At 42.2% G+C, this 22018-nt stretch overlaps 1 protein-coding gene across 2 annotated transcripts in view; it reads right to left on the reverse strand.

Annotated features, from left to right (window-relative positions):
* Positions 1 to 9384, reverse strand: part of SMARCA1 (SWI/SNF related, matrix associated, actin dependent regulator of chromatin, subfamily a, member 1) — a 29439-nt gene extending 20055 nt beyond the window's left edge. For both annotated transcript variants that reach the window (XM_061446113.1, XM_061446114.1), the window contains exons 1-6: positions 9263 to 9384; positions 5123 to 5209; positions 2398 to 2564; positions 1392 to 1492; positions 1177 to 1277; positions 716 to 895 (exon numbers count right to left, since the gene is read on the reverse strand). In XM_061446113.1, the coding sequence (XP_061302097.1) occupies positions 716 to 895; positions 1177 to 1277; positions 1392 to 1492; positions 2398 to 2564; positions 5123 to 5209; positions 9263 to 9355 (729 nt within the window). In that variant the 5' untranslated portion in view covers positions 9356 to 9384. The remainder of the gene's footprint in view (positions 1 to 715; positions 896 to 1176; positions 1278 to 1391; positions 1493 to 2397; positions 2565 to 5122; positions 5210 to 9262) is intronic.
* Positions 9385 to 22018: the final 12634 nt, after the last annotated feature.

Consider the following 22018-nt stretch of genomic DNA (forward strand, 5'->3'; position numbering starts at 1 on the left):
ACTCTTCAGCATAATTTTTCTGTAATTTAAATACAGTACATGTTACAAATAGGGGAAAAACCCACTAAACTCACTAGTCCAAAGATATGATCCACAAAAAGCCAATTTATGCAGCATACTCCCATCTCCACTCTTTATAAAAGACCTCCCTTCTCTGTCCCATCTCTGTTTTGTAAGGGATACATACCTAAGCATATAGATCCTTTTACATGAAAGGATATCACCTTAATCAAAAAGCCACACATGCAGGTCTCCAAGAACTTAGTAGTGTACACAGATCACCCCAGCAATTAGGACTAACAGAACTGTTCAGGTCTGCAGCCTTGAAGAGCTACCCAATAAAGCTGCACAATACGATGCACTGATTTACAAAATTAATGAACACTGTCAAAATGAAATATAGAAGAGAAAAAAAAAATAGGTGCAAAAATCAAAGAGGAAGACAACAGAAAAAGAGGTCAGACAGCTTCCTTTGATCCCAGCCTATTATTTTCCCTACTGTCGTGGTTTAAGCTCAGATGGTAACTCAAAACTATGTAGCCGCTCACTCACTCCCCCGCATTTTCTCCTCAGTTACAAGCATAACATTTTTTATTTTCAAGGCTAATACAGTTAAAGATGACTAAAATACTGTAATTAAGTAGCTCAGGCAGAATTCCACATAGCCAAATGTGGGGTTTTGACAAATAATATCTTTGAAATGTAGAGCACTTACTCTGGCATCTTTATCTCCAATAAGGCAAACAGCACGTAACGATGGAACCCAGCGTTTGAATTCATTCATCCAATTATGCAAAGTTGATTTTGGAACCAGGACCATGTGAGGCCCAGGAATGTTTCGGTAATGCTTCAGATAGCCTAATAATGCTATTGTTTGCAGAGTCTTACCAAGGCCCTGCATTGACAAAGAAGTGGGGGGAAAGAAACATGCTGAAATACCATAGAGATAGTTTCAAACAATCTTCTTAGTACATAATTCTGCCACTTAAGTTGTTGAAAGCAAACTACACAGCTAAAGTTTGCAATACAATTTCTTTCACTGCATTACAACTCCAGTTGTGAAAAATCTGTTGTAGAATGATGCATACTACTGCATGTAGTTTGAATACTATAGGCATTTTAATGATGAATTTTGCTAAGCAATTACTACAAAAATTCCAGAAGATTACTGCTTACCATTTCATCTGCCAGAATGCCATTGACACCATTTTCATACAATGATATCATCCAGTTCAAACCTCTAACCTGATAATCTCTTAGTGTTCCTCCTTTCACATCTGTAAATGCAAGATTCCTCTAAGTAGAGAAATACTAAGTGGAAATTTTAATTACAATCTGCTCAGATTTTAATTGCATCAAAGCAATCAGAAAGTTGTCAATACAACACTTACATGAAGGAGACTCCTCAAATCGAATACACACATTAGATGTTTTTCGACTCTCTGACAACAGTTCTTCATCTTCTTCTTGCTCCGTGCGCCTGTGACGGTAACTGAAGGAGGAATCCAAGATTCGTGTTTATAGGAAATAATTGCAAAAAAACAACTATAAAATCAAGAGAGAAAAATTGTAACAGAAACAATCACTGATCTACAATTTGTGTGTTCTAGTACCCTGACCAAAATCATATCCTGTAAATAAGGTGTTCCTTATGGCTCAATTCAGCTTTAATAGGACTCCATATGAAGCCCTCTCCTCCAGAGCCATAACGACACTCTGACAAAAAGTACTGTGATTTCTCCAAGGCACTTTTTAATGAGCAACACAGAAATATAAGACACATATCCATGGTTGCCTTAGAATCAATTCCTTGGTAACTATATAATTCAGTAGAATCACATATTCAGCTAAAAAGAATAAAAAAATAGAAAATACCATTTTGTAAATGTTCCAAAAACTAGTTGCTTGCTATTACAAGACCCCTCAGAAACACTACATGCAGACTATGCCTGCATTATTAAAAGAGACATGGTGGATCAAGACAATTAGTGCTGAGGATCCAGTATCAGCACTACATGTGCATTGTCATGTTTTGACTTGGTCTAACTCCACTCTGGCCCCATCAATACGTCTGCTAGCAACTGGAACACCAGGTGTATTTCTGGAGTACATCTTGTAGTTCAGCATCATGCAAAAGAAACTCAACCTGTGTGCTCCAAAAAAACCTCCACATTATGGACCAAAGCATTTTAAGTACTAAGAATCAGGAATTGATTTTAAAAGTGGGCTTCTGATGCAGTGCAATACTATCAGCATGCATACATCAAGCAGCTTTTAAAGAAATTATGAGACACCATTTATAGGAAAAGTTCTGGACTTAATTAAATCTCTATTAACTAAACAGATGTGCTATAATGCATAATTTGTTTGAAAGTGTAGGTTATAAATAAAACATACTCCCCAGCAGAAATCAAACTCTGTTTTTCATCCTTCTTCATCCGTGGCCGTCCCAGCTTGACTTTCAATGGAGATGTTGGTGATTTTTGTGCTGCAGGCTGAATAAAATGTGCAAAAAGTTCTGTCTGCTTCAGGAGGAATTCAAACCTTTTTGCTCGATCTGCTTTCTAGTTTCCAAAGTGGGGAGAGAATTAAAAAAAAGAAAAAAATAAATAACTTTTCATAAAAACTTATTTTTATTAAGAAACACATTTCAGACACTCATGAGAACAACTTATGAGGAAAGACTGACAAGACCACCTGCCAACTGTTAAACCAACTCAGAGGGCTACAAGCATCATGAAATATGGTGTCCCTGCCCATGGCAGGGGGTTAGAACTAGATGATCTTTAAGGTCCCTCCTAATCCAAACCATTCTATGATTCTATGAACAGGTTGCTGAGCTGCTCCAGCTTACAGCTAAGCATGAACTGCTTTAGAGAACCCAACTGCAATGCATGATAGTTCAAATAAACCTTCATAAATACAACAGCAATCTGGAAAACATGTCAAGACTTGATAGCCTCATCCAAGCAACTAACTTATTTGCATTCAAAACTCCAAGACGAGCAAAATGACTCAAAAACAGTTTGCCTGTATAGATTGCTTAAGTGTGCATGGCACACCAGCAACTGTGAAAAGAAGGACTGTCTACAAAAGATAAAGAAAAAAACTTAGGTTCTGACTTACTCTGTGGAATGGAACCCTAACCTTACTCAAGTCAGTGGCAAAATTTCCATATCCTCAATAGGATATCCTCATAGCTCAAGGCTATCAGGATTTGATAAATAAAACAGTGTGGTAGTTCTGCCTTGAGAGGCAGGACTACAGCAATAGATGCACCAGTCCAATACTGTTTGCATGGAAGTTTGTGAATTTTGCTGTTAGATCTCAAATTTCAACCATTTCAGATATGCCATATCAATGAGGCATATGCACTTCTCTGTAGAAACACAGCAAAACACATGTTCTCCTCTATATATAAAGGACAACATGTTACATAATTTTTAAGAAAAATATGCTAAAATTCAAATGCTATCTGACAGAATGTAATTGCCAGCATCTCTATGCCATTTTCATGTGATTTATACCTTGCTATAAACTACAAAAGTGAACTCGTAGCTCTGTACAATAACCCTTCTAAGAAATATACAAACAACAGGAAGCTTTTCTGCAGGCAACTTACATGGCAAGGGAAAGTCCTCTAACAGCAAAAACGAACGTGACGTGCAATGCATGATCTTGCCACATGAGGGCAATGCATTACTTGTAATAGCGCACCGCTTACCAGCAAACAAACATCTTTCGAAAGATCTCCTAAGAAAACATTCCTATTTTTAACCTCGCATTCATTATTGGACCATTTGTGTAAATACTTTGAAAACCAAATAAACTGTAAATAGAAATTAAAACTAGGGGGAAAAAATCTAAAAGGAGGAGTAAGGACATAGGTGTTTATACTCATACAGGATAAGAAAAATACCCAATCAGAAGGGTTATTATTAAACTAATAATACATACTATTTTTTGCAAGTTAACCATAACTGTAAGGTTCTACACTGAATGATACAATAGACTTTTCTGCTTGTAGGATCATTGGCTGGGTGTAAGCAGCATGCCTTGATAAACAGTAAAGGTCGAGCTCATAACTGATGAAAGACAGTTTTTTGAGACCTATCACCTTTGCCTCTTAGAAAAACTGAATTAAAAGTCTTATTTAGGAAACCAACTTCAGTTACTTACTCAACTCATTCTCAACAGATTTACCCATGTGACTTCTCTTGCCAGTAGGCATCCATTTTTCTAACAGTGATACTCTTCCTTGGCTTCTACGGTATCCAGTCCTTTCAGACTCTACTGTAACTATCAGACACCCATTTAACATGAAAGCTTTTAAGAAAAACGCAGACACCGGTTTCAACCAAGAATATGCGTCATTCAAGAGCAAGTCTTGTAACGGACTCTTGGTTTCAGTCTCTTTGTAATACATCAGTTACCCTGCTCTCCCTCTTCTCCATCACTACAAGCACCCTTCATTTGCGTTATGGACAGATGCTCTTTTGCATTTTTGCAGCACATATCCTAAGAGGCATATCAACACTTAAAACCTTTATGTTTTTATATGCTGAGAAACTGGCAGCTTTGGTATTTCTCTCAATTAGTGTAAGGATGCCTCTGACAGAATTCAAGGGGTCATCACACAAAGCTAGCAGAGACAAATTCAAAACCAAAAGGGGAATATTCTAAATATAAAATGGCACTGAATAGAAACTCCTTTCCCAGGAGGGTGGGGATAACTAAACCGACAGGAGGGAAAAAAATGCCAGCAGACAAATCCATGGGGAAGGGTGGAGGAAGAGGACAGACAAGGACATGACAAAAAAAAAAAAAACAGTGACAACTCTGAATATAAAAACCACAGTCTCCAACTCCAGAAATCAGGCAGACTAAAATATTCCTAAGGATGGGACAGTGTTTAACAGAACTATAACTACCTGCTTCTTCTGTTCACATATTTTTCTCCGTTGGCCACTAAGAGAAACACCACACTGGACTAGACATTTAAATGAATCTTGTTTTGTTTTTCTTTTCTGACACATCCAGTCTGCAGTAACTCCTTGATTTAGTTCAAGCAAACCAACACACATCAAAATGTTGCAGAATGTTTTGTGGTGAAAACGCTTACCATCTTCTCCTCATATTCTGGGTCAACTTCTTTGTCAGGTCTAGCTGCCTTTGGAGGAAGCTTGAGTTGAAACGGAGGATCATTTTTCTGGAATTCAGATTTTAAACACTTCGTAAATATCAGATTCTTTATTCCCTTTTTTTGGAAAAAGGTATCAACCTGAACAAACCTACACACTACAAGAGAAGCATGCTACTGTTCAAAAATAGTTATTTCAAAATGAAGTTAACTGCACTGATTAATATTATTTCACCCAAAGCAGAACCTGATATCCATGATAAAACAAAAGTGGAGATATGACCAAATAAAACAAGAGCTGAAGATTTGTTTCATCCTCATGCTTATCACTACAAATAGGATCAAAGTTGAAAGCATTGAATGAAAAGTACTGAAAGAAGGTAAAGTTTAATCTTTCACAGAGATCCTGCTTTAAATATATAAATAAAATTTAATATCTTGAAAATGTATTTTTAAAAATTGTGACTTCTAAATGCAAAATTTCTAACTATAAGTTTCTGGCACTCACATCTTGGCTGGGTTTTGTTTGTTTTCACATCTAGATGAATAGTCAGGAGTTCATTTGGAAGAACAGGCTTAACTACATTTAGCCATACCTGGGAAGAGCACAAATTATAAACCAAATCAATGGATGCAGCAACCACTGGATGGTATGCTCTTCAACAGGTAACAAAGAACTACCTTATTTACTATAAATGAAAGAAACCTAAGAAACAGTAATAAAACCAGCTGACTTTTGTGGTTTATGAGATTTCATTTCTATCTTCAATTGGTAAGCTCAAAGCAGGTTTCCACCATTTCAACTGCTACATTGTTGCATTTAAAACAAACACACAAAACCCACAAATCATTATCTTGGCAAAACATACATATATATATTTAAGACTTGTGGGAGAAATATTTGGTTGATTTTTTTCCTCTACTCAGTCTCTGAATTACGCCTTTCTTAACACACTCCTGCAAATAAAAATAATATTAAATATTTTTTGGAAGACATTAGATTATAAAAATGTTTTTTAAAAGCACTGAATAATCTGAAAGAACTGCCAAAGAGCATGTCTGTATAAAATGTAACAGCGTCTTAATCTGACAAGCATTTTAGATACCAGCCTACTACAAATACATTAAAATTAAATAATAATTAATCTAAATCATTCAGAGCCAAGTAGCAAAACAAGACCAAAGTGGGACTGAATATGTAAAAGTCTGTCAATATGCTTAAATTTCAGCACTGCTGCTGAAAAATATATATGCCAACTTACTCCTTAAATTTAAGCACTATCATGCAAATGGGAGGAATATTTTCTAAAGTCAGAGATTACATTTTCAAGTTTTGGCCCAAAGGCATAATTCTCAGCAAAGGTGAACAATGCCAAACATGTAATAAACTTGTCTGGCAGGTTAATGATTTTATAAATGCATGAGTTCATCTTTGCAGGGCCAAATGATTATGTTGCAAATAGGTACAATTAGAAATATTCTACACTTGTAGCTTCTTCAACCACACAGGTAATCAGCTTATCTCAGAAAGCAATGTCAGGAGAGGACTGTTACACCAACATGCCAAAGAACAGATCATATATACAAGTATATTCACACCTCCACTATATTACTATATAACACAGACTTCAGTAGAAAAAGAGTGACAGTGCTTATTATCAGACCTAAGCCTTGTTATTAAGGTGACAAAATACTCCATAAAGGAAAACAAAATTGACAACAGGCCATTTCAGACATCTTCCTCACTTCCCCCAGAAATCAATTACACAGATAGGTGCTACTGGAAAAAAGTTGTCTGTCTACCTCAGGTAAGTATGAAGTTTCTCCTGGACAAAGCAAACAACTCAATATTGTAAGAATCCCTTTTAACTGCAAGTTTTCCAAGTAATGTTATACAACATCACTTATGCCCCAAGGCAGATAGCTCCAATGCAAGTTCTATTGTTATTCTGGAGAAATCTTATATTCCCAAAAAAAAACAAAACTTACTGTGGCATACAAATAAAACTCATTCAGAAATAAGTATATGTGAATAACACACTCCGAGTTAAAGGAGTAAATGAATTGACACGCAAACTTACTGCAGTACAAGAATCACGTCCTACATCTTATCTTGTTTCTCTCAAACACTGATGATCCCAAAATGCCAGAAATAAGGAATGGGAAAGAGTCAAAAAAGAGACAAGACTTAAGATACACGCATCCCAATACCCTTTCTCTTCCTCACAATTTACAAGGGAAAAAAAGTATGCTGCAGTTTCACTAAAACACTGCTTTGGGTAGTAGGGACAAATGCCATAACCAAACTTGCTTCTGCGTAATGTTCTGAATTATAAAAATCTAGATGTTGAAAATTATTAATTTTGTTATGAGTAAGAACACTTTTCCCTTACTACCAACCGTCTCACATACCTAATGCAACACAGAAACACAAAGTATTTCATTAAGCCGTAAGTTTTACCCTAGAATCTTTAGACAATGCAACCTCATCACTTAAAGGGCTGACTTAACAAGAAACAGGGGGATCAGCTGAAGCCTCAATATAAACAATTACAGCAAAAAAGGTACTTTTGCTTTTAACTCAGGGAGCAGGTGGCAACAATCTGCCACCACCTAAAGGTTCCCATTAAAGATTAAACCCTAGATAAGACAGTCCCCTGAAAACTGGTGTCTCTTAAATACCTTACAAAATAGATTACCATGCAGCACTTCAAAAAATAACAGACCCTGAGTATTCTAAGGATCCAAAATACTTCTCCAGCCCAGCCTAAACAGAGCTAATAACTTCAGACTGAGAGATTTCTACCCAGTGAGTGCAACAGTTAGTTCTAAATTGGACAGGCAATGTGAACGCCTACATAAATGACTGACTACAAACTGCTGCTGCTTTGTTGACTTTGCTCTTGTAACCTGGGCCACTAAGAACTTTAAACAGATGCATTCAGGAATAATTAGAAGGACCCTTTATGTTTTTAACGCACATATAAATGTGGAAATACGTTCCAAAGAGCCATTAAGGCACTGGCTTGGTACTACAAGCAAGACTATGTACAATGAAGTAAAACAGTGAGAAGGGAACAGAGCACAACAGGTTGTAATATATGCCATTATTACACAGACTGTGCATGTAACTGTATAGGTATGTAACACACCCATGGTCCAACACGAAGTGACATTCCAATCTGAATAGAAACCTCCAACAGCAAAACATGTTGGATTTTTTTCCCTCAAGGCACATACGGCACAGCACCACAATGCTGATAATATTCAGAACCACTCACTGCTTTCAGATAATTTCTCCAAGCATGCATTCTCTACACATTCAGCACCAACTTTTTATCAGTTGACATGCATAAAATTTGGCAGAATAAGTTATATCCAGCACAGAAACAGCCCTTGAACACTTTCCCCTGATCAGGTGATGTTCAGAATTATCCTGTTCTGTATCTCATAGCTGTCTGCCTCCCATAAATAACGGAATAAAGACTTAACCATTCTCTTCAGGTAAAAAAGGAGCTTTATCGAATGGAATTAAAATTCTGATTGCACTAATGTATTTCACCAGTGTTCTCCAATATCATAAATACATGCCAGGCAGTCACCACTCTCAACATTAAGTTTCTGTAAGATTCATTCTTCAGGTTACATCTTGTTCAGTTTCCAAGGATACCCGAATACGTCACTTTTTACCCTCCTTGTGCCTTAGCCTTTTTCCCCCAAAACCTGAAGGGAAGAGGCTGGCATCCCTAAGCGCTCCCCCGAGGGGTTCATTCAGCACCACTGCTGCATTTCATCTGGCCAGAGGGCAGCCTGCAGCCCCGAGGCGTGAGGGCAGGGTCGGACGCTGCGGCCCGACCTCCGCGGGCTGCACGGCGGGGAAGGGGCTTCACAGGCGCCCGATGGCGGCAGCCTCCACGGCGATGCTGAAGGACGGAGCAGCGCCCTGCCTGCGCGGCGGGGCCGAGGGTGTCCGGGCACGGGCAGGCTCGCAGGGCCGCCGCGCAGCTGGGCCGCGGCCACGGGCCCTCACGGGCTGCGCAGGTCGGTGGCGCGCTGCCAGCGGCCCCAGGCTGTACCCTCATCCCCGCAGGCTCCACCGCCCGCCCTCCCCCGCAGCGGTACCTCCTCGGCCCCGGGCTCCTGCGCAGAGGCCGCCGCGGTGGAGGTGGAGGGGAGCTCGCCATCCGGGCGGGCGGCGCTGGAGCCGGTGTCCATGTTGTGCACGGCAGGAGGGGGGGACAAGGGCGGCCCCACCGCCCCAAACACCGCGCGGCTCCGCCCCGCAAGGCTCTCGCGATGCTTCCCACACGCGCTGGAGGAACGCGTGTGGCGGCCGGGCACGAAGGAAGGGTGAATGGTGGGAAAGGCACAAGGGCTTCTGTTTTCAGACGAAAGCCAAAGCACAACACTATAGCAGCTGCTTGGAATAAAGATAACGATCCCTGCTGGAACCAGAGCAGCGTGCTCCTGCGGGGCCTCTGGGCAGGCTCCAAGCACCCATTCCTGTCGGTCCCTCATGGGATGCTGCGCGACACCTCGGTGCCTCCCTTGCTGCCGAACGTCACCACAGCTCACGTAGAAGGCAGCGGTCAGGGCCGCTACACACATAAGGACTAGGTCTGGATGTGCCCAAGGGAAGTGTCCCAGGTGCCTCAAAGGCTGCCGGGCATCTGATGTGTTTGGAGACCGCGCTGGCTTTCGGGGCATGAGCCGGGGCTGAGGTCCTGCCCTTGTCCCGCCTGCTGCCTTCGTGATCTCCAGGGGGCTGCCAGCCTCTGCTCGTGTGCGAGTGGCAGGATGTGCCCTCCTGCCTGTGGCCCCGGCACTGGCATGCACAGCTCACGGAGTCCAGACCTGCTGCAGGAGGCAGCAGCGGTACTGACACGACAGCTGACGTACGGATGAGGTGCTGAAGGAGCCGGGCAGTAAAACAATGGTACAGGGCAGAGAACTGCTGACTTGCCGTTTGTTTTCCTTGCTTTCAAACCCTGTTGCAAATAGCAAGTGCATTTTCCTAAGTGCCCCAGGTTGTATTAGTGAGAAAATCATCTCAGCATCTGCAGGGCTGAGGTACCAGTGGAATTCCCAAGCAAGAGCGGCCTATGCAAACAAAAGTAATGTTTTTTTCTTTAAGCTGTTTCAAATTCAGCAGTGTTTGTGTGCTTCATATTGCAAATTGCACTAATGAAGCCACTCTAGTTTGGTTACTGTCAGCGCACACAGTTCTGACCGTCCACACAAGGCATTCAGATTCTCAGTTGCCGAGCTGTAACTGTGCTCATGCTGCAGAAGGATCCCAAATCAAGCCCTGAGATGTCAGACTTAAAAAACTTGAGAGCTTGGAATGAGCCGTTTTACCTGATGATGACTTACAAAGGCAATACCGTGAGCATTTTGTCCAGAGAAATAGATGTAACTCTGGTGCAGGAGACAGGATGAGCCATAAAAGTTTTTTCATTCCAGTAAAAAGCTGATTAGCTGTTATCAAGATCTTTTTGCATAACACAACAACTAAGCTGAGCAAATGGGTTATTGCAGCTCACATACCCTGCATTTAGAAGGACCCCTGAGACCTCATTTCCATCCATACATTGATTCCAATAAGGTGCCATTTTGTGAGGAGTATGGCAGAGCTGTTTCCATGACTGCCTGATTACTCTGAAATTCCATATCTAAATTATGGCCCAACACAGAAGATTTAAGCTCTAAACCCACCCTTTTCATGCTGTGAAACAGCTGCAAAACAGTAACAGAGCTGCTCCAAATCATTTAGCATCCTATCGCCTCCTCTGCTTGTTGCATAGTTTGCAGCAAGGCGAGGCCCACAGCATCTGCAGTAGCCCTTCCACGTGATCTATTTCTAAAAGCTTTGGGAAGTGCATTTTTCATAGCACAATTGAGAAGAGTGACATGACTGGTTCTGAAAGCGCACTCCAAATAGCTTTTCCAAGCAGGGCTATCTAGAAAATGAAGTTTACCGTTAGCTATGCAAAAAGTCTCTAAGGTGGGAAAATTCCAGTCTACGTTGTATTTGCTCTTAACGTTTACAGAAAATAGCTCACCAACCATCTTTAATATTTGACTTCCCTGCTCCAGTTTCAAATGCTTGTAGCTTCTGTTTATGCAAAACACTCTCAAGTGTTTGTCACAGCTTGCTTTTTACTCGAAATTCACAGGAACATTATGTGCTGTACAAACAATCAAGCTGCTGCTTTCATCAAAGATCCCCTTTGGATATTTTTTGCCTGTGTGCTTAACATTTGCTTTTGACACTTTGCATAGATGTTCTTAGTTGCTTCTCTTAGAAGATGCTGTGTACTCCTGTGGACCCACAGGCCATTGGCTGAAAAAATCTCATAGTCATACAACAGTATTATAATGTGATAATTAATGAAATATAAAAAAGTAGTGAATTTTTTTTGTATTTACAATTCTGCAAAATTGCAGAATTTCTCCAATTGTTTTTGTTTGGAGGTTTTTTAACATGGCTGGGAGGTGGGAGGCAGGAGGTCAGTTGTCATGATGAAGTTGTAGATTGAAGTATTAGCTCTTTGTTTTCCCAGGATTATGATTCCCTATTTTACAGCTTGCCAAACACAATCGGCAGGGCAGAATGTGTAGTCTCAACACACTAAGGTTTCACAGCAATTAAGAAGGTCTCCTCTGTCCAACTCAGAAAGATGGCACTTGACATATTGTACAATGAGAATTATGTTTTCTTGTCCTATGCAAAAAAAGAAATTGCAAACACTTGGGCTCACTGTTACTCATTACTGCTGAAATATGTCAAGAGCTAATGAGATACAGATCCAGGGGCATTTTCATACACTATGCAGGTAAGGCTGTAAGATTTTTGACAGTTTGGACTGTGGCAACTCAACCTTTCCCAAGCAGGGGACTAATTGTAGTGGTCTTAATTTCTCTGTCACAGATATATTTGGTTTGGGTAACTTTTTAATAATAAATCTTACTATTGTCTGAAATTACCTTATAGCAAAGTTGTTATAAAAGCCCCTTTTGTGGGGGCTTGTGTGGATGAGTTGTATAGGTACCAGCCTATGGGTGTGGATGGAGTAATGTTACCGACTATCAGACTGAAGAGAGAAATAGTACATACTGAAAGCGTGTAGAAATCCCCCAAGAACTGATAAGCTTGAGAGACCACTAGACCTGTTGAAGTCACAAGAACAGGTAAACACAGTGTACCAGGAGTCTCCCAAATCCACACAAGGCCACCAGCACGCACAAGCATTAACAGATTGAGTAACTCAGACCACAACCAAAAAGCAGTAGCTATGACTGCTAAATACAGCTGGAGCTACAGGGCTCTCTATATACCTGCTGGGAAAAGAGAAGCCCTTCAAAGGCTTTCTGAGCCCATTAGGAAGCAGGTGAGGTTGGCTTCCCAGTTTAGCACAAACCAAGTAACTTAGTGTGTGCGTGTAATCAATCCACGTGAATGCACTGTGTGGATAGTTACCTGCTGTTAGCAGATAACTTGATTCTGTGGATAAGAACAGCTTAAATAATAAAAGGTGTCTAATATACTGGTTGAGGCTTGTGTCTTCCCTGCCTTCAAATCGGAGGGAAATACATTACATTCACAAGTAATGTACCGCAGTCAAATGCCACTAGGTGGCCACACCGACCCGTGCCGGCTTCCAGCCCTGACTCCAAGGTGATCCGTCAGCCTTTCTGCTGTTTAGTATGATTGCAGCTCAGCCTTAAAACGGGTTTCACCAAGAATAGGAAAAATATAAATTAATTTGGAAACCATCTTTTGCCTGCTGTTGTTTAATTACGTGTAGAACTGTATCATGTACATTCAGTACCTTCCCACTGAACAGCAAAAGTGTCCTGTTAAGCAGTGCCTTGAGTAGGTTGTATCCTCTGATTCTGGAATCTGTTCACTCCCTTCTGCACATTCAGGAGGCTCTCCATTAAATGCCATAGTCCAAAATCCACATCGACTACTGGACTTCTTCCAACGAAGAAATCACTGTTGTTACTGTGAAGTCTGCTTCCTGGCTGGAGTGACTTGTTTGGCAGAGAAACCATCTCTCCCAGATTCTGTTATTATGTCTTCTCTTGCAGAGAATTCAGAATGCTGCCTCTGTTCATACATCAGTGGTTATGTCCTTACAAGTAACTTTGGTTATGTCCAGTGGCACGGTGCTGTGCATTCTTGCACTTACTGTGCAGCCCTGTCTCATTCAGATTCTTGTTTCATAGATTCCCTTCCAAAATTTATCCACTTTAAGGTTCCAGATTCTCCCTTCCTTGTAAGATTAGACAGAAACCGAGGCCTCCTCCTCTGGAGATTACAGTATAAAACTACTTCTAAAATGAGCTCTCGGTGTATGCCACACTCACCTGGAGCCCGGGTTTTGCTGGAGATGTCTTTTCTGAGGATGTCCCTTGCTGCAGGGCTTTGTGGATACTGAGCAGCTGAGAGCAGTCCAGCCCCTGCATCATTCACTTCATGGCTACAAACAGTAAGTGATTACCTGACTGCCTTGGTTGTAGGCACAAGCACATCCAATTAATCTTCACATTAAGTATTCTTATAGAAGGGGGATTTTTGTTTGGTGATGCAGACTTCATAGTCACACATCCGTTTTCTGTATCAAGTTTTCATTTTACCCAACAGACAGTCTCTGGACTTGCCAATAAGGTTTGCAAACACAAGACTTCATTCAGCATTGAAAACCATAATAAAATAGCTAATACAGCCTTTGTATCTTGTTCAGAGAGCTGATAGCTGCACAAATACTCATTGTTTTTTCCCATCTTATGTGAAATGTTGCATTTTTAATTCCAAAAATGTTGGGTTTAGCAGCCAAAGCTTTGCTGCTATACTGCAAGGGCTTCTAATATAGCTCTATTTCCCATCCACACAGGGGTTTTGCCACACATCTTTTCACTTGGTATCCACTTTTCTTGGCTGTGTGTTCATTTTCCCAGTGGGAGAGCCAGGAACACTCACAGTTTGGTAAACTATGAAAGTGAGAAGACAGTCATTTCTTCCTGGATGTGATGAGCCAGGTTTATGTGATCACATTAGAACGTGTTAATTTACTGAGCCTCATCAGGAACTTGTTGCAGAGATACCTTAGCTGCCTGTATGGATAGCTTTACTCCTTTGCAGCTGTGAAATTAAACATAGCAGCTCCTTCCCTCCGCACCATGTTTCTGTGTTCCTGACCCCTTGTACTGTTGCTGCTGTTTCTGCAGGTGAGTGCTGGGTTATTTCCAGCTTCTAAAAAGCAAAAATCAAGCCCAACAAAGAGAGTTCTTATTTTTTTCCTCAGATCAGCACAGCAAAACAACTCAGCTGCCCACGCACACAAGGGCCAGTGCCAACACAGCAGCAAAGCAGACACATGGCAAGATGGAGGGTGGGATTGCAGCCACACTAATTTGTATTAATTTAAGTTACCATAAACCAGACTTTAATAAACAAATTTACAATTGTTTATTCTGCCCGGAAATCCAGATTTTGCCCACCTACAAGCAATGATGTCATGCAGATTTTCACAATGATCAGGGATTCCTTTGGAGGTCATACAATAAATCCTGATGTAATAAGCTGCAACTTTGCCAAAACCTGGAGTGTTGTGTCAAGAGAACCCCTGAGCAGAACAGAATAGTTTTGTGGAAAGGGAAAAGCACTTTAAAAGTGATTTTAGATCAAAGCAGAAGCTGTTGAGAGAGGTTTTCCCAATTGAAATAAATCTGAAGCACTTTGGTGCTCGCTGCAGTGCCATTCCTTTCTCCCCTAACCTATGCAGAGGTTCTGTAATATTGAAAACCTGTAAATAACCTGCCCATAACAAAATGTTGACTCTGGGAGTATCTAGCAAGCAGGCCAGTGCAGTGCAGCCTTTAACTCTCCTTTATAATGGTTGAAATCTTTACTTCACAAGTTCTCTGCCCAAACCAAATTATCTCTTTCTTCACAAAAGCCTGTGTCTGTGGCTTTGATTTCACACTGTTATCCCTAAGCTGATCACAAGCTATTTGTAAATGTAACAGTCCTTGTTCAAAGGTTTTAGCATGCACCAGGATCTCCTTCAACTACAGGAAATGCACAAAGGATGCTGTAAAGTGCTGCCTCCATTAGCCTTCCAAACATGGCAAATGCATTGCATAAGCCAAAAGCCATCACTTTAGTTGCCACAGGCTTTATCCTGCTGTGAAAATAATTTCAATCCTGTCCTTCTTATCCATTTTTACTTGCCAGCATCCACTCACTGTGGAAAACTGGACTGAACCTCTTGTATTTTCCAGAGTACCATACATTTCTGCTGAAGGATCTTTTTAAACTAGAATAGCTGCTTTTCATTTATTCTACTCCACACAGAATCTGCTTCTGCCTTTCCCCTCTCTCGCCCATTTTCTTTGCTCTTTTGCTTCCCTGGCTGCCTGGGCCTTCTTTCTTCCTCATCCTGTAATGATTCTTCCTTTTTTGTAACAGTCTCAAACACGCAGCTGCCATCAAAACAATTCTCCCTTTCCTGCATTTACATTCTTCACACAGGGCAACCTTGTCTGCATGCAGTTCAGATATCTGGTCTGTTTGCTGCAATGCCCTCCACTCAATCATAATTAAACAAAGTAGTATTTCATTTTGTCTTCAGTTACCTAGGAGGGGTAAATGTCTGTTTCACCCACTGGTTTGCCATCTGTGTGAAAACTTCTTGCAGATCACAGTATGAGAGGTAGGGCTCCTGTAACACATTTTGGGGCAACACAGAGACCAGAGGCAGACATTGTCCCATGTTAATTTTCCTCTGTTCATTTTCTCATCACTCTGAAGTATTCTCTGGCCTTAGTAAGAATATTTTAGGGAAGCCGAGGCCCATCCTGCGCTTCGTGATGAGCCTTCCACATCTGTGAGCCTGAGAAGAGCTAGGCAGATATTTTTCACTTAAACATGAAACTACAGACCTGTATTTTCACCTGTTTCTGCAGGTCTTCCTGAGACCTTACTTTAAGCTTCACATCCAAACTTCAGGCTTCTTTGGGTGATTCAGAGTACACTGGTTTCAGTAAACCCTCATTTTCAAGAGATTAAAATGAAAGTTCATTAGTGACCTGCTATTTCTGATCTGGAAGAGGCCCCTCGTAATCTTGATGTCAAATGAATTACCTTGGATTTCTGGCTGTTGCAGATTTGACTCTGTCGTACCAGCAGGATCCATCAGTTGTGCACAGGTAAATTCCTCCAGTTTGCCATATAATCAGTAGACCCTCTCACACATGGGCTGAGTAGTATTCATTATTGCTGTATATGAAAATTAAGTTTTTTTTCTTAGCATCTAAAAGCAATTAAGACAATTGGAAGAGCAATTCTGGCTCTTTAAAGAAGCCCTCATCTCTACTTCTGTATCTCCTCCTTCAGCCACCAGGATTATTTACTGCTGAGGTCATTGATAAATGACCCCAATGAGAGGTCATTGATAAAATTACCCCACAAGGAAATCCTCAAAAAGGGGCAATACAGATGCATATGGAGAGAGTGACGGCTGTAACTCACTTGACCTACACAGACATCAAGAGATTGTTACTACTCTGCAAACAGAAGCTGAAAAGTAGCAAAAGTGCCATTTTTAATGTGTGCTTCTGTGGATGACAGAGAAGAAAGAAACGTGTCTTATGGCAAACGTGCCAGGCCAGAGGCTTACACCAAAGTGAGCCTCTGTTTGTTAGCCCTCACTGCAGAAAAAGGCAGTTGTACATTTGCAAATGCAGCAGAACGCCAGCTTTTCCACCAGTTACTGTCCTGAGACTTCCCTATGAGATGCTGGATGTCTGCTGCCAGTTCGCAGAGGAGATGAGTGCCAGAGGGTGTTGGTCTGTTTGCTGAAACAGATTGACAGAGTTCTCCCTATGTGTCATGGAGCTTTTGGTAAAATTAGATTCTGCCCTGTCCATAACAATAAAGGCCATACCCACGTGCAGCTTACACAGTTCATACGCTTCCTGGAGCAAAACCACAGCAACGTTCAACTGTCTGTGTTTTCCTTTTCTATTTTCACAATGGCTCCTGCATCCAAAGCAGGTACCTGACCCTTGGGTCCCACTGCCAGTGAGAGCCTGGGGGTGACCAAGTCTGCAGGCAGCTCCAGCAGGATACCTTTGTTAGTGAAGCAATGAGTGCAGACAGGGTCGGCATCATTCTATGCCAGTGGTCAGGCTTATTTATGTAGTTAATTGTTTCAACAGCAACAACAAACCATGTGGCTCTGATGATCTGTGCATGGTGAGGACAGGCTACTGAAAGGAAGAGAAGGGGCTCAATTATCCCCTGTGGCTTTGCTGAATTTGTCCTTGTGAATGGAAAGAGAGTGAAATATTTGTCTGCAGGGGGGAGCGGAGTGGTAACTGTCAGGAACAGCTGGAACATATATACTGTGTCATGTCTTTCTGTGGGACTGGGCTTTTCTGCTTGCTGTGGGAATGCTGCAGAGGCATGTTAGCATTTTGCTGAGTAAGTGTGGTGCGAGCTCCATGTGTAAACAGGGATCAGTCACTAGATGAGAGAAAAGGGCTGTTCTCCCAGTGCTGGGGCTGTCTCTTGCATACACCTCCACCTTCAGAGCCACTACAGGGTTTTGTCAATTAAATATGGAGCTATATCCTAGGAAAAATAAATGCTTGTAGGAATGTCATTGTAGCTACCTCCAGTGTCTCTTCCTGCTTTGACACCTATACATCTGTGAGGAAAATAAATCCTCCTGATTCTTCCCATCCTCTCCACCCCAATTATTCATCTGTCCACAGTGAGCAAGGACATTCACTGCTTTCAATATTAATAACAGCACCAGTTGCTCTGCAGCATGGAAGTGGGCAAGCTTAAATAGCACACTGACTTCTTTAAATCGGCTGCCTGCAGGGTCAGGAAGGAATTTCCCCTCAAACACAATTAGCCAGTCTGTTCTATTCTGGCTTATTAGGGTCAGGCGTTGCTCTCCTGTGAAACTTTGGTAGCCTGAGTTGGGAAAGAAGAGTAGACCAGTACTTCACAACGAGCAGAGAATTCCTCTCAGGTATCTGGCTGATGTAGTTTGCACACACATTCAGGATCAAACTGATCACACTTATTCTGATCTTTGCTTGTGGCACATATAACACGTTTTTATTTCTCATTACCCTGCTCTAATTTTATTGGTGGTAAATTAATTTCCACCAGGTCAAGTCTCTTTTACCTGTGGCGGTAACTGCCAAGTGGTCTCCCTGCCCTTATCTCAACCCAGGAGCTGAGAGCAGCTTCAGTGGGCACCTAGTGTTGAGCCAACCCACCACAAGGACAAAGACTGTGGCATGATCCAAATAAAGACAGATTCCTGCAATTTACTTGAGCCATACCATAACATGGGTGACCTGTACAATTAGTGCAGAACAGAGAACGATTTTACCATCTGGGGTTTCAATTTTGTGGTTTACATTTTATTTCATTTCACTTTCTCTGTAATCACATCTACAGGTCATATCCGTGGAGGCTTCAGTCACTTTTGGGAATGTTCCTGTAGCTCTGCCTGCAGCAGATTTGGGGAGGCAGGTGCCACCGGATGAAGTTATTGCTACCAAGCAAAACCTGATCTCTTTCAAGGTAACCGTGTGATACTTATCGTAAAAAAGGCTTAAAAAGTGAGAGAGGAAACCTCAGCAAATATATGTAACTCTGCACTTTCAAACCTTTGGCATTACAGAAGTATTAGGGAACTATTTCTATACCTTTGAAGTTGGGTTTTCACAGTGATTCCAGCATATTCAACGTACTTGAAGTCCGAAACTAAATGCTAATGTATACATGCAAAAGCTGGAACTAAAATAGAACAGCCCTTGGGTTTCACAGAAATGTTCAGGCAAAATCCATTTTTCTTTGCTCCCTTTCCCATTCTGTTTCAAGCTCATTTTCTACATGTCCTCAACTGTAAGGTTTTTGAAACAAAGACCCTGTCATTCCTCAACATGATGAAGGATTTAAGTAAAGAATCTTATCATTTAAAAGTGGTTGCAAAACGTGTGCATGGAGCAGGACAAAGGTGAAATCCCCTTTCCTCCATCAGGGCTAGATACCGCTCATTTTTAAGCCTGCAGTTTTCAAACACGTGACTGACACATTATGAACACAATGAAAATCATCAGGGTAAGAAAATAACTTCATTTGCTCTTTTCGTGTTTAGAGCACAAACACCATGAAGGCACAGCAGCTTTCATAACAAACGTGTTAACCCCCACGTGCTCTGCTTAATTACAAGTTCTGGCTTCCTGCATTTCCCCTCAGGCTACTGGCACCATCAGCAAACTGGCACGGATTGTGTTTATTCTGAATGTGCAGAGCTGCAACGTGCGAGTGTTTCGGCAGGTGCTTCGCAGGCAGCTGAGCCCTTCTGCAGTGAGGACAGGGGCGGCTCAGAGAGCAGGGACACATCCAGCAGGGAACAGAGCCGCTGTACCCCTCCCTGTCGCCATGGCTACCACTCAGCAGGCGGGTTTGGGGCACAAATGCCAATTTAAGCAACTGCTGATTTCTTGTAACTTGCCCTGCATCCCCCATCCGTTGATCAGGTGTGAGTGTGTCGCAGGCCACAGCATTTATCAGACCAGGAAACTAGTCCTGATCCAGATGGAAAATCACCAGTTTTTCTCTTTTTTTGACTCATTCTTTTCCACACAGCCAGTTTTGTGACTCAGTTGTCATGTAGCCACACAAACACACTGTGCCTGTGTAATGAAGCAGGTGGCAGAAGGGCAGGGACAAGTGGCTTAAGAGCTGAGGACTCCTGGTGATTTAAGCAGCATTATCACCAAAGGCAAGCAAAGACAAACCTGGAGCTCTCCTCAAGGCTGTGGTTTGGTTCAGATCCCTTCGGCACTCCGGGCTCCTCATCACCCTGTTCTGCCCCATCCACACCTCCTCTGCTGCCCTGTTGCAAGCAGTTACGCAGCTGCACATGAGAACTGACAGGGGAACCCATCTGTCTGAAGAATGATCCAGTAAAAAGTGGGTTACATGAAGTTTATCACAATTCTTTTTAATTTTGGTAGACTAATGTTTTAAAGCCTTCAGATGTAAGGCTATTGTATCTGTCAGAGTGACACACTCAAGTCACATGGGGAAGGAAAGTGTGACTTTCCTTCCCTAAATAAGTTCCATGGCTGGATGCATCTCTCCGAGGAGAAGTGTTGCAAAGCCTTGTTCACAGACCTGATATTAAACATGTGAAGTTGTTAAATCATCCCTATGGATAAGGGATAAATGGAGCTGAGTGAAGGTGGTAGTAGCACGTAAGGTTGGGAATTAAGTAATATTGCAAGGCTGCATGAAAGTCACTCTCAAAAACCTATCTGGAGAAGTCAGAGCACATTTTAAATATGTTGTTTATAGTCTATTCATGACAGTTTTCATTTATGGCAAGATTATTTTATGACCAGTAGTAAAGCAAAGCACTAGCAACAGGGATGCTATGAGTATATACAGATTTATTTGTATTGTTACATAAATGTACATAGGGCATATATTTATGTGCCGTTTATAGTACATATCATATATGTATATATATACATAGGTATATATATCAATAAATACATATTGCCACAACATTTTTGTTTAAAATCACGAAGAACACAAGCATGGTTCCCAGTTGGTCGGATCCAGCAGTGACCCTGGAAGCTGTGCCCAGCCTGCCCTGCAAAAGAGCTCCGCATGTGAAAAATGCCGGGAAAACATTGAAACTCTCACCCAGGTGTGATGCTGCTGAGCACTGCTGGCAGAGCAGGTCTGCACCACGAGCACTGAGCCTCGGCAGAGGCACATGAGACTCCTCACAAATCACCTGCAAAACCCAGTGAAGAATCACTACATCCACTTTAAATCTAAGTCAATGGTATATAAGCAGCTGCTTCAAAATGAACACAAGCTGCCCCGTCCTTGAAAAGCCAGGAGTTTCCCATGCTGGAGAGAGGCACTAGCTCCAGGGATATCAGCAATGTTATGCACCGGCTTTCAGTTGTGACAGTGGGATGGCAACCTGTCTCCCTGCAGGCACTTCTGAACAGGTCTGTTTGTGACCAGGAAATTTAAGTTTATTCATAGAATCATAGAATGGTTTGAAAGGGACCTTAAAACTCATCTATTTCCAACCCCCCTGCTACAGGCAGAGACACTTTCTACTAGACCAGGCCACTCAAAGCCCTGTCCGACCTGGCCTTGAACTCTGACAGGGATGGGGCAGCCACAGCTTTTCTGGGCAACCTGTGCCAGCGCCTCAGCACCCTCACAGGGAAGAAATTCTTCCTTATATCTAATTTAAATCTTCCTTCTGCCAGGTTAAAACCATTCCCACCTGTCCTGTCACTACAGGACCTTATAAAAAGCCCCTCTCCAGCTTTCTTGTTGGCCCCTTTAGGTAATGGAAGCTGCTCTAAGGTCCCCCCAGAGCCTTCTCTTCTCCAGGCTGAGCAAGCCCAGCTCTCTCAGCCTGCCTCCAGAGCACAGATGCTCCAACAATTGGAGCATCTCTGTGGCCTCCTGTGGACTTGCTCCAACAGCTCCACAACCCTCTTGTGTTGGGGATCCAGAGCTGAACACCGGGGGAATCTGCATTTAATTGTAGTAAATTGATACAGGGGACCAAACCCACAAGGTGCGGAAGTTCGGGAGTAGAGGAACAGGCAGATGGTGGGAGCTGAGGCAGTCATCTCAGTGCTGATGGGGTCGGCAGGTGTGTGGACCGGAACCGACACCGGCACCAGCATCGACACCGGCACTAGCATCCGCACCGGCTGGGCCTCCAGGGCCGGGCCACGGCCCTTCTCCGGCCGCCTCCGCTAACCCCGCCGGGGGCACCGCGCCCAAACGGGGCTCCC

Source organism: Pezoporus flaviventris, unplaced genomic scaffold (assembly GCF_033815535.1).
Source record: "Pezoporus flaviventris isolate CSIRO_AGI_PZ_B2104156 unplaced genomic scaffold, CSIRO_AGI_Pfla_v1 ptg000005l, whole genome shotgun sequence".
NCBI lineage: Eukaryota > Metazoa > Chordata > Aves > Psittaciformes > Psittacidae > Pezoporus > Pezoporus flaviventris.